The sequence below is a fragment of the Perca fluviatilis genome, chromosome 22 (assembly GCF_010015445.1).
Source record: "Perca fluviatilis chromosome 22, GENO_Pfluv_1.0, whole genome shotgun sequence".
In the NCBI taxonomy this organism is placed as follows: domain Eukaryota; kingdom Metazoa; phylum Chordata; class Actinopteri; order Perciformes; family Percidae; genus Perca; species Perca fluviatilis.
This window is the reverse complement of record NC_053133.1, coordinates 30209816-30222938: the sequence shown is the minus strand read 5'-3', so window position 1 is coordinate 30222938 and position 13123 is coordinate 30209816. Positions and strand designations below refer to the sequence as shown.

Sequence of the window (13123 nt, the reverse complement as noted above, 5' to 3'; positions counted from 1 at the left end):
CTTTAAAGATGGCTGCACTTGATTGGAGAGTCATGGAGGGTCTTCATCTTGGAAGCTGTCTCAAGCTGCCTCACCTCATGTTGGGTATTAACTTCTTCACTCAGTTCATCTGTAATGTAGAGCGCAGTGTATATCGTGTTGAGGAGGGTTCCACTTCCTGTTTGATCATCTCCTTCAGTCACATGTTCATATGTCCCCTTCACGCTGTTCTTATGTTCATGTTTAAGAACGTACACTGTAAGGAAATACAAAAGTCTATTTATTAATAGTTTTTTCAGTCTCAAAACAACAATTCTCTAGAAAAAAAGGACAAAGGTGAAAGATCAAAATAAGCAGAAAAGTTTACAATCTGGCGATAGTTTTTTATTATCAATATGAAAAGTTATAAAGTAATCATCCCTTCTCTTTCGTTTTAGTTTTTTTAAGTCTGTTTTAATTTTGAAAGAGAAACCTCAGAATTGCTCCTTTGTCTCTCAGCCTCTGACTGTGAGTCAGTGAACATGTTTGATTGACAGCAGAGGAAGCAGAGAATCATCAGCTCGTGTTTTTATTGAATAGCAACAAGAACAAAGAACTGTGAATCTCGCTGACAAATGCACTTCATTTACTGTAGCTGCTTCACAAAAAAAGCCTCCTGCTGGTTTGTCGGTGGAAACCTTTAAGGCTACATTTACATTGCTACGTTTTGGTTAAAAAGGAATATCTTCTGCTACGTTTCCCCCTCTCATTCCCCCTGTTCTGGTGTTTCCCCTTTTCATTCCCCCTTCTCTGGCGTTTCTGAGCCCCTAAACCGGAGACATTAGGAACCACTTCAGACTTGTTTTGGTTTGGAATCTGCGGGGTTGTGTTGCATTCTCATTGGCTGCAAACAGAGACCTTTGGCAACACCGACACTGACGCCAATGTTTCTCCTCCTGATTGTGTCTTATTGGTCACAACGTCTCGTTCTCTGAGACTTAAAGCTACTACAGAGATCTCTTTTGGCTCCAAACTTAAAGCTTGAAAATTTCAACGTAGCGGTAAAGATGCTACAACTAGTGGTGTAGCCTAAGAGAAGCAGCAACAACAAAAGTGTGTTTACATCAGCAATAATTTAACAAAGTATAAACTAAAACACTAAAACATTCAGTAAACAGTAAACTAAAGCTGATATCTGAAAGTACAGACAGGAACACAGGAGAAGTGATACAGAGCAGATGTATTTGCTGGAGCAGAAAAAAACATTCAGTTAAATATCAGGTAGAATTAAAATGTAATGATATTCATAATGATGTTAAATGTCGGTGCTGTATGACACAACAGTCGTGTTTGAGACATGAAGACATCAGCAGACAGATGGACAGACTTACTTTTTTCAGAGCTGCTCTGACTGGCTGTCTGCAGTCCGGTTCTGGTTCTGGTTCTGGTTCTGGACAGCTCCTCCTCAGAAACATCACTGCTCTTCTCTCTGTGAATTTAGTAATTCATAATTTATAGTTTTTATTGATCCCCAGTGGGGAAATTACAATTTACACTCTGTTTGTTAAAACCCACTGGCCAGAAATACACATGCACAAATGGAGTGATGTCAGAGTGCTGGACAGGCACCCTGAGCGGTTGGGGGGGTTCGGTGCCTTGCTCAAGAGCACCTTGGCAATGCCCAAGAGGTAATCTGGTATCTCTCCAGCTACCAGTCCACACGCTGTACTTTTGGTCCATACGGGGACTTCACCTACGGTTCCCAACCCAACTCCCTCCGGACTCTGCTACTGCCACTGCCACCCCAAAACAAAAACAAACAAAGAAATATCTTTACAATTAAAATTAATTTTTGATTGTTGTTCAAAGATATCAACATTTGCCCAAAAGTGTCTCAAAGCTCAGATGTTCTCAGAGAACAGTAAAAGTGTTGTTACTGTTCTGTTTGATTTCAGTCTGTAAAAACGTTCCTTTTATCTAAACTCTCCTGCTTTTATAAACACTAATAACTGCTTTTCCTCTCTGATTATCTTATTAAACATTTAGTGATCAGTTTCCCTTATCTATCTAAACTGTGCCACCGCACCATAGTTTCAATCAATCAATCAATCAATCAATCAATCATCACATCTGAATAAATAATTCAATCGATCACATCAACAAATCAATCAATTTAAAGATTGCCAACAGTATAATATTGTGGAAGCACAAAACATCTCACATGACCGCAAAAAACTTTAGTCAAAATTTGTACCAATTAAAAATTGGTGCAATCGCGTCAGGGTGAGCTATAATCACTGTAGACGTGTTTTGGCCAATAAGTCAATGCATTTAAATAGGAAATTTGCAAACCCTGTCATAACTGCTGGCAGTTCTAGTTGAATATTATTAGGAAAATGTATATTATGAAACTAAGGATTTTTATTTTTATTGTAAAAGACATTTATCTTCAAGAGAAACTGTAAGGAACATTGAATAGGAGAGTCTGATACTATCTAAAACTTGGGATACAGAGGTATGAAGCCAACCATGAAAGTTGTTATTCTGATTATTTGTATTTTGGTGTTGATTTATGCATTTTATTTTTATTACTATTAGCAGAAGAATCTAAAAATGAGTCATATAAATGACTTAGTATCAGTTCTCTTACTTTGTGTCTGAGGGTCCATGTTTAGTACTGAAATTCAGAGGTTCTCCTATGGACCAGTCACTCTTCATGGACTGACAGCAAGATACTACAGACTCTGCTCCATCCTCCTCTTCCTCCAAATCACTCATCTTCTGATCTGAAGTCAGTCTGAGAGGTAAAACAGGAACACTGAATGTGAGCTCACAACACAAGAATCAAGACACACAAGTTTGTCTTAGTGTGTGTGTGTGTGTGTGTGTCTGTTTCTGTGTGTGTGTGTGTGTCTGTTTGTGTATGGGTTGGTGATGTCGCAGTGGATATAACACATGCCTTTGGTGTGGGCGACCCGGCTTTGATTCCCACTGCGATACATCAACCAATGTGTCCCTGAGCAAGACACTTAACCCGTAGTTGCTCCAGAGGCGTGCAGCCTCTGATCTACAATATATACTACAGTGTATATGTAATTCGCTTTGGATAAAAAGCGTCAGCTAAATGACATGTAATAATAATAATAATAATAATAATAATAATAATGTGGGTGTGTGTGTTAGTGTGTGTGTGTCTGTGTTTTTGTGTGTGTGTGTTAGTGTGTCTGTGTGTGTGTGTGTGTGTTAGTGTGTCTGTGTTGTAGAGTGTGTGTGGGTTAGTGTGTGTGTGTGATAGTGTGTGTGTTAGTGTGTGTTTATTAGTGTGTGTGTGTGTCTGTGTAGCTGTGCATGTGTGTGTGTGTGTATGCATGTGTGTCTATGTATGTGTGTCTGTATGTTAGTGTGTGTGTGTTTGTGTGTTTGTGTGTGTCTGTGTGTGTGTTAGTGTTTGTTTATTAGTGTTTATTAGTGTGTGTGTGTTTGTGTGTGTGTGTCTATGTGTGTTTGTGTGTCTGTGTGTGTCTGTGTCGCTGTGCATGTGTGTGTGTGTCTGTGTGTGTGTTTGTCTATGTGTGTGTTTGTGTGTGTCTGTGTAGCTTTGCATGAGTGTGTGTGTGTGTGTGTTTGTTTTTATATCCTGGTGGGATCCATGACCTGACATCACTTACCCATGGGGACCAGGACCGGAAAAAAAGATCCCAGTGGAGTTGATTTTCTGTATGTGTGTGTTAGTGTGTTAGTGTGTGTGAGTGTGTGTGTGTTAGTGTTTGTGTCTCTCTGTTTCTCTGTATGTGTGTGTTTGTGTGTTAGTGTGTGTGTGTTAGTGTGTGTGTCTCTCTGTTTCTGTGTGTGTGTGTCAGTGTTTTTTGTGTGTTCATTAGAGTGTGTGTGTGTTAGTGTGTGTCTGTGTGTTATTGTGTGTTTTAGAGAGTGTGTGTGTTAGTGTGTCTGTGTTTGTGTGTGTATTAGAGTGTGTGTGTTAGTGTGTGTGTGTGTGTGTGTGTCTGTCTGTGTAAGTATGTGTGTGTGTGTGTATGTGTGTGTGTCTGTGTTTGTGTGTGTCTGTGTGTTTATTAGAGTGTGTGTGTGTGTATGTTAGTGTGTGTGTGTTTGTGTGTGTTAGAGTGTGTGTGTGTCTATGTGTGTGTTTGTTTGTCTGTGTGTGTCTGTGTAGCTGTGCATGTGTGTGTGTGTGTGTGTGTTTGTCTATGTGTGTGTGTTTGTATGTGTGTGTCTGTGTAGCTGTGCATGAGTGTTTGTGTGTTTGTTTATCTATCCTGGTGGGATCCATGACCTGACATGACCTCACCCATGGGGACCAGGACTGGAATAAAAGGTACTCATGGAGTTAATTTTACAACTTTTCGTGTCTGTGTGTGTCTGTGTGTGTTAGTGTGTGTTTGTGGTAGTGTGTGCGCGCGTTTGTGTCTGTGTTTGTGTGTGTGTCTGTTTTTGCTGTGTTTTTTTGTGTGTGGTTTAGGGTGTGTCTGTCTGTGTTTATGTGTGTGTGTGTGTGTCTATCTGTGTGGTTGCTAGAATGTGTGTTTTTGTCGATGTGTGTGTGTGTGTGCGCGCGATTAAAAGTTTGTCTTATTGGAAAGTTTAATATACAAACACAGAATCAATAGAAAACAGCAGAGGAATCTGGATATGAGCCATATAAATGAGTTGGTATCAGTTATCTTACTTTGTGTCTGAGGGTCCAGGTTCTTTACTGAAGTCTGGAGGTTCTCCTCTGGACCGGTCACTCTTCATAGACTGACAGCCAGACACTACAGACTCTGCTCCGTCCTCCTCTTCCTCCAAATCACTCATCTTCTGATCTAAAGTCAGTCTGAGAGGTAACACAGCAACACTGACTGTGAGCTCACAACACAAGAATCAAGACACACACACACACACACACACACACACACACATAGTGAATTCCCTTTACAACTGCTTTTTATTGTGGGGTTAATAACTCTTGCCAGGTTAGCCATTGTTAGCAATGCCAGTTTATAGCTTGGCTCAGAAAACTGAGATCGGGGGCATGTTTCAGACTTTGACCTCGGAAAATCTGAATTGCCACTGTAAAAGGGAAAGCGCTAACAGTATATTCCATTAAAACCATCTAGAACTCCGTCAGTTATCTTTAAATCTGTGTTTTCTTGGTCTACAGCAGGTTTAATGTGTATTATTATATATTAATTATTCAGCCAATCAGCACTTTGTGTCCAGATGAATCAAACTGTTGAGTTCATTCTAACATTTCTTTCCTCTACAGTCCACAGGGAGAACAGACTCAGAGACTTTGACAGTAAAATAATAAATGTTGATTACCACTCAGCCTTCAGTTTCCTCCTCCCGCTCTGTTCTGTTCACATTAAATGGAGTCTCACCTGACTCTACTCTACCTGTTCTCATGTACCTGATCTGCTCCTCCCACCTCTTCATTTACAGGAAATCAACTGAGTTTATCTAAGAGTGTGTGTGTGTGTCTGTGTGTGTGTGTGTGTGTGTGTGTGTGTGTGAGTGTTGTTGTGGAAGTTTTCCTTGAAGCAGCAGAGTTAGTGATATTCATGATAAAATCAAAACGAATAACGACTGTTTGAGAATTAAACCAAAGTTTGGTCTTTGAGTATTTATTTACATTTGCAAATGGAGAAAACACAGTTTCAAAGGTACACGCAGCACAACTGAAAATGTCTTTCCTAACTAGAAACCTAAAAATCAAAACATCTTATAGTGAAGTAACTCCATTAAGCCACCCCTCTTCAAATATCTTTAGCATGCTGCCACTTTTCTAAAAAATACCATAGACAGTCAGATGATTTTACAACCTTCCATTCTGCTCCTGTGTCTTCTACATTAGACTAAACACCTGCTTATCTTAGGAGACAGAAAGAGATACGGTTCAGACAGTGTTATAGCCTTCTTCACTTTATCTGCGAGAAATAAACAAATGAGGAGCTGCAATTTCTTTAGCGAAAATAACTTCTGCTATTGCTCACAGTCTACAAGGCCAGCTCTCTCACTGGTGCCTTTAAGTCTACAGGAAGGAACAGGATTTTGTGGAGGTTTAAAACAATCTTTAAACAAATGGTCAATATCATTAAAAACAAATGGTTAAAATAAAATGTGCCACCACAGTGTGTCTGTGTGTGTTTCTCGGTTTCTGTGTGAGGGTGTATGTTTGTTGTGTGTTTGCGTGCGTGTATGTGTGTGTTTTATTTATATATATATATACATATATATATATATATATATATATATATATATATATATATATTAGTGCTGTCAATTAAATTAAAATGTTATTAACGGCGTTAACGCAAACCACATGCTGTTGCAACAACTAGTAACGTTAGAAAAACTACAACACCACACCAGATCTAGCTAGACTGGAAACACAACAACAGGCACGCCACACACTGGTTTGGGCTCGCCAGCCGGCCAAAGAGAAGCACGCTAACGTTAAGTTTTTGAGTGGATGGCGAGTGTGGGATGCTGAAATGGATGCCAATAAGATTCTGAATGGAAAGTTTACTTTTAAAAAGTTGCCAAATGGTTCCATTGACAAGACCAAAGTGATCTGTGTGTTTTGTCGTTGTGAACTGAGCTATCATCGCAGCATGTCCAGTCTGAAATACCACTTGATGGCCAAGCACACAGCTGATCAAATTCTCCACCCCCTCGTCAAAGCCAGGCGATAATGGATGAGTTCAGACCATAGACTGTATATTTATATTAACAGTCTATGCTTCAGATAGAAACACATGGATACCACAACTAAGAACAAACTTAAAAAAACATTTGCACAAAGCAAGCTGATCCACTTTTACATGTTGATAAGAGCAATAAATGAGTAAAAAGACCGAGATGTCCCTAATGTAGTTCTAGATGCCACACACACAACCTGTTCAAGTAGAAATAAAAACACTGTAGAAAAAAAGGCTTATTTCACTTGTATATGGAAATAAGCAATACTGTCAAATCATGTTACACTGAGTGCTGTTGTTGTTTTAACTTATCTTCCCAAAAGCCAAACAGACATAATCATGTCACAAAAACTACTTTATTTCAGTACATGACACGTTTCTTTCCAAAGCTATTATCCACGTGTCAAACTCGAGGCCCGCGGGCCAAACACGGGCCCTCGCACATTTTGATCCGGCCCGCATTTAAATTTGGTTCACAATACATTTTGTCCGCCTAGTTTTTCTCCCTTTTTCCGGCCGTTTTCCACTTTTTGGGAGTTGTTTTCAATGCTTTATGCACTTTTTTAACGCTTTTTCCAACGTTTTTTGTGCTTTTGTCTATGATGGCTAAGAAACATTTTTGCTGACATTTTTTGGGGGCATTATGAAGCCCAAACTGAAAGAAAGAAAGCTATATTAGACATGGAATAATACAGTCAAAGATATTAGATTTTTTCTCTTAACCGTCGTGTTATCTTCCCCCGCTGATGGCACTTGTCTTGGGTCAAAATAGAAAATTAACGCTTTTGTGATATTTTTTCTGATAATTTTGTCCCTTTTTTGGACACTTTTTTTCAATGTTTTTGTTGCTTTATTTTTTTGCTGTTGAGGATTTTTGTCCACTACCACCAGTACTGTAAACACGCCAACACCACCTTATTATACGGTGGCCGGGAAGTGCAATGCAACATTACAAAGAATGAAACACTTTTACAAAGCTCGAGACAAATTTACATTTTGGAAAACAAATTTACATTTTGGAAAAATACATTTTAAAAAATTAGAAAAAAATTTAATTGGAAAAAAATAATTTTCAATAGTTTTAGAAAAAAATTACATTTGAAAAAAAAATTTTATACGTTTTAGAAAATTACATTGAAAAAAAAAATTTAAAAAAAAATTGAAAAAAATTTTTATTACGTTTTGAAAAAATTACATTTTGAAAAAATAAATTTTAGAAAAATTTTAAAAATAATTGAAAAAAATAATAGAAAAAAAAGTGCAAAACTTTACCAGCCAAAAAAAAATGAAGTTAGAGGAATGTACCACATACGGTGATGAGGTGTGTGGTGAGTAATTTGTGTGTGTGAGTGGTAAGGGTAATAAGTTTATGTGATTTAGTGTGGGGTGTTGGAGTTTTATTGAGCGAGGAAACATTGGAAAAAAAGATGACAGGTGAAGCACAGAGGGGGGTGTCTCAGCGAGCTCACTGCCCATTCTGAGCCAAAAGACACCACGCAGCTGGAACCCAGCATTGCTGGGCCGTGAGAGGGCGGGAGAATCAATCAGCTAAAGAGCGGATGTACAGCGCGTTAATACAGGTTCTAAAGGTTGGGACTCGGACTGTGGACGGAAACCGACTTAAAGTTCGTTAAATAAATAAATACATGCAGAAATAGAATAAGTGGGGAGTGAGCCTGAATTTCAGTTGTTTAAACTTATTTGAAGCAGAACTTAGAGATATTCGTTTGTACTCATATCTGTGAAATTATAATAAATATTTTTGTATTAACACATTAATTAGTTCTTTGTTTTTGTTTAAAAAAAAGAACATCGCATGAGATTTTGACGATTTATAGTGATTTTATTTCGTTAGACCTTGCCTACATTAGCTGATGCATTAAGGACGGCCCTAGACAGTATATAAGGCAGTGCCTCCCTGTTCCAAGATGGCGCTATTGACGCATTCGATCCATAACTGCGTAGTCAAGGTGACATGTATACAAAACCTCATCACTTCCGTTTGTATTTATTCCTTTCCGTGAAAGAATCTGTCATTTGTAAATTTGTTTGGGACTGGTAAAAGTGTTTTGCATCTTGTTAATTTGTTTTCGAAAATGTAAATTTGTTTTTAAAATGTTATTTTGTTTTCCAAAATGTAAATTTGTTTCTAAAATGTAAATTTGTTTTAAAATGTTATTTTGTTTTCCAAAATGTAAATTTGTTTTTCTAAAATGTTATTTTGTTTTCCAAAATGTAAATTTGTTTTTAAAATGTTATTTTGTTTTCAAAATGTAAATTTGTTTTAAAATTAAATTTGTTTTCTAAAATTAAATTTGTTTTTAAAATTTATTTTGTTTTCCAAAATGTAAATTTGTTTTCTAAAATGTTATTTTGTTTTCCAAAATGTAAATTTGTTTTCCAAAATGTTATTTTGTTTTCCAAAATGTAAATTGTTTTCCAAAATGTTATTTTGTTTTCCAAAATGTAAATTTGTTTTCCAAAATGTAAAAGTGTTTCATTCTTTGTAATGTTGCATTGCACTTCCCGGCCACCGTATTATTACCACTAGTGTTACACTTATTTTTCAGAATTCATGGTCAATAAACCCCCATTTGATTTTTAAATTATTCCTAATTTTTAAGTCAAAAAAGCTAAAATTATGAATTATTTTAACTAGTATTAGAGGAATGTATGTCAGAGGTGAGTCAGAATACTGTTTAGAAAAAAATTTAATGTGAATGCTGACTCAGCTTTGTTCTTGTAATCTTTATTAACCCTCCTGTTGTCCTCGGGTCAAATCTGACTCATTTTCAAAGTTTTCTTTAGCAGAAATTTGGGTTTCTATCAACCAAAGTGCCCCAAAAGTAATGTGGATGGTTCCATGAAACAGTCATTGACTTTTGGGTGTTTTATTTAGTTTATAGCATTATTCTGACAGTCTGGGATAATCAACAACATCCTCTGATTTTAGTCAAAATAATTCATTGCTTTAACTCACAAATTAGATATAATTTCATAAAGGCTAAATGAGGTTTATAGGACTATGAATTTTAAAAATGAGTTGCTGTAAAGTTGCTGTTAATGTATACTGGTGGAAGTTGAACATTGAAAAATGTTGCAAAAACATTGAGAAAAAAGCATAAAAAAGAGGCAAAAACGTTTCAAAAAAGTTTTAATTTTCAATTTTGACCCGGAAGGACAACACAAGGGTTAAAAGTTAACACAAGACGTTTTAATCCATTTACGCTAACTCTGACTTAAATATTGATTCCAAATGCACTGTTCTTAGCTAGCTAGCATGTTAGCTAGCATGTTTTTGTTAACTGGCAGCTTTCAGAACGCTGCAGACCGGAGACTAACAAAGAGACTAAAGTCTCCACTGGTCTTTGGTCTGAACTGGACTCTCCACCTTTAATGGCAGCTCTGACATCGAAGGGGCCCAAAGCCAACAGTTTCTTTAGACCTGCTCTCTTTTATTTGAAGGATGAAGCATTTAGAGAAAGTGATGTTGGGTTGATCCCCATTTTCATACTTTTATTACAGTGATACAGGATGTAATGATTCATATGAAATAAGAACGTAAACATACAGAAGAAAGAACAAATGTACAGAAATATAATCCAGCACTGATGAGAATGAGAATTAAACTTACTGGCAGACTTCTGAGTTCTGACATCAACCTTCAAGTTCCAGAATCTGATCAACTTTAACAGCAGTTCATCATTCAACAGCGTGAAGACGCAACCCAAAGAGATCCAGAGATAGGCCGATTTAACAGGAATAGAAGCTGAGGGCAGTTTAAATGACTGGAAATCTACAGTTCTGCTGTCCTAATCTGCTGAGTCACTCTGGCTCCAAAATATCTGAATCAATCATGTCCAGCTGGAGAAGCCCAGTGATCAACGGGACAAAAAGATATCAAAATAATCCAGATCACTGGCCTGGAAAATATAAAACACTTTTTCATAAGATTGTATTAATGGTAAATACACAATTTGTCCAAACAACAAACTGATTTATTAATTTTATTACATTCATATCAGTTCTTTTTCATTCACTGAGAGCTTCTTCTGTCGGCCTTCTTGAGCCAACTCTTCCCTATTAGCACGGGGTTAAAGAACTCCGAGTCGGGACCCGTGTGTGAGAGTGTCTGTGTGTGTCTGTGTGTGTCTGTGTGTGTGCAAGGCCTGAAATTAACACCTGACCACGCGCCGAATGCAGGTGAATTTTGCCATTGGCGGGTGAAACTGTCTACCTGCCACGTTGGCGGGTAGCCAATGAGAATTGAGTGATTCATTAGTTGTTTTTTCTTTCACATTTCAACCAAGTCCGCAATTTCTTTCGTTTAAGCTAATTAAAAAAAATGGCGGCACATTACTGTGGTAAAAAGGCCGGTTGAAAGAAGCAACCAACAAAAAGATGAGGATGATTCAAAGAAAAGAAGACGTTTTAAAACCACGTGAACAGTGGGCGACAATAGCGAGGTTCATGAATGGCTGATTCATGACAGCAGTACAGAACAAATAAAAAATTACAAATATATATTCTACAAATATATATATATATATATATATATATATACATACTTGACAGCACTTAAATGTGTAAAGGTCTCTGTGAGGTAACGGTTGTTTCAGCGGGCGGGGCAGTTAAGTTTATCAGACAAACAGGTGACTGTCCTGCAGCGACGACAGTCAAGTTTACCATTGATGTGAAAATGTGAAATGTTAGCAAACATATGCTTTCCACACTTGGCTCCACTCTGTAGTCTGACGTATGCTGAGTCAGCTGATTCTGATGGAGACAGAGCCCCCGTCACTGACCCAGAGAGGCTAATGTCGGCCAATCAACTTGCCCGACATACTTCTTTCATGGCCACGTGCCATTTCTAATGTGGAAGCGTGCAGAGCCTCAGTCAGTCTCTCCACTCTACCTCCCAGTAACATGGCCCACTTAGAGGTGCTGCTGCTGGTTCAACCTCTCGGGATCATCAGGACTCAGCTGATCCTCCCACACATCCTCCTTCTGATCACTTTACTGGAAGCCGAGGCCCCGTCCATCTGATGAGAGAAGAAGACAACAGAAGAGATAAATAGAGCTGTGACTGTATGTAGTTTTCATACCGTGGTGAAGAAGCAACATATCACAACAGTATGGTGGTTAATGGTATTAAGTTATGAGGTGAGGGAAACTCCGCTAGCTGCTAGGCTAATGTATGCAGTGTAAAGTGCAATGGTAAAACACTGCAGCTCTATGCTTTCCACCTCAGCTGAGAATGGAGAAATCTTCTTTTCCCTTCTGTGTATATTCATATAAACATTACCTGTAGATATAAGTACTGAAGCCTAGAAATAATTCATAATAATCAAACACATTCCCCGCACAGAAGACGGCTGGAGTCCATCCGGTGTTTAATGGTTAGTATTATGAAGTTATTACCGGTATTTATTCAGGGTTTTTCCTGCATAGAAAAAGTTTTGGCGCTCCCCAAAGAGGTTTTAGCCGGCGCCAAAGGAATATCATGAGCACCAAAACGTCTGATTCAGCAGCCAGCCTTCCTCTCATCCACAGTCACTACTGTATGCTGCTGGCGCTGATTTGACTGGATCTGAACGCTCCGCTGTATAGCGCTGATGGTATCTCTGTTTGCAGAGTCAGACTGTACCGGACTCTCCAGGTGACCATGCTGTTCTGGGGACCGGCAGCGCAGCGGGAAACCTCTGCTGACGGATGCAGAGTGCTCCGTCCGCGGGAGTTCCAACTGCTGTCTGTCTGGGAGGCGGGCTGTGCTGCCATCTAGCAGTAATAAATTGAGAAATTTATATCCTGTAAAAGTAAAAATCTCGTATGTTGCATTAAATACTTTCCCCCGTGTTTTGGTAAAGTTAATTTTAACACCTGATGCGAGCCATATAGGAGGAGCCTACACATGAAACTCTAAGTTCTGAGGTCTTTAGCAGCGTTGACCTGACTCCCTGAATAAGCTGCAGAGACGTCGTCTCTCTCCACCTCTCTGCTGAGCCCCGTTCACCTAACAGCATCAGTTCAACTGGATTTCACACTATGATGGTTACATTTACAATAAATCAGCGGTTCACATGCCTGACAAACTGTAGGGGCGGTCCATTACACTACTGTAGACCTACAGGCTATTCAACATCACGGACAATTTATTTATCAATATTTCAAAATAGAAAACATTACACGTGTTATGTTGTTATTGTTATTTTATGTGTAAGAGACACAAAACAATCCCCACTAGGGTAATTGGGTAAGTTGCAAACATTAGAATGCTGTTCATGTTCAACAAATTAACAACATATACAGTAACAATTAAGTTTATTTTTTGTCTAGCATAAAGGTCATAAAGAGGTGAACAGCATCTGGCTGTTAAACAGAATAACTGCTTGTGGTATCTTTAGTTTTGTCAAAGAGCAAATTTATGTTGTTTTTGTTTGTTGAAAGATTACATTGTGTGCTGT

At 38.2% G+C, this 13123-nt stretch overlaps 2 protein-coding genes across 2 annotated transcripts in view; both read right to left on the bottom strand.

Annotated features, from left to right (window-relative positions):
• Window positions 1-2: 2 nt before the first annotated feature.
• LOC120552742 lies at window positions 3-5336 on the bottom strand. The gene is made up of 5 exons (XM_039790969.1): window positions 5281-5336; window positions 4646-4792; window positions 2609-2755; window positions 1350-1447; window positions 3-235 (listed from the first exon to the last, which is right to left on the bottom strand). Exons 2-5 carry the CDS (start codon window positions 4771-4773, stop codon window positions 3-5), a joined length of 606 nt encoding a protein of 201 aa, XP_039646903.1. The 5' UTR covers window positions 4774-4792; window positions 5281-5336.
• Window positions 5337-10144: 4808 nt separating this feature from the next.
• Window positions 10145-13123, bottom strand: part of LOC120552612 — a 254426-nt gene continuing 251447 nt past the window's right edge. Inside the window, 1 exon segment of the mRNA XM_039790790.1 lies at window positions 10145-11701. Within this exon segment, the coding sequence (XP_039646724.1) occupies window positions 11671-11701 (31 nt within the window). The 3' untranslated portion in view covers window positions 10145-11670.

What these genes read in the sequence shown, in the direction of transcription:
- LOC120552742 (XM_039790969.1), bottom strand. Translation starts at nt 4,773, where the DNA reads ATGAGTGATTTGGAGGAAGAGGAGGACGGAGCAGAGTCTGTAGTGTCT. An exon ending in CATGGACCCTCAGACACAAA is followed by an intron (nt 1,448 to 2,608) that starts GTAAGAGAACTG and finishes CTAAATTCACAG; the next exon opens with AGAGAAGAGCAGTGATGTTT. An exon ending in TCAGAGCAGCTCTGAAAAAA is followed by an intron (nt 236 to 1,349) that starts GTAAGTCTGTCC and finishes ATTTCCTTACAG; the next exon opens with TGTACGTTCTTAAACATGAA.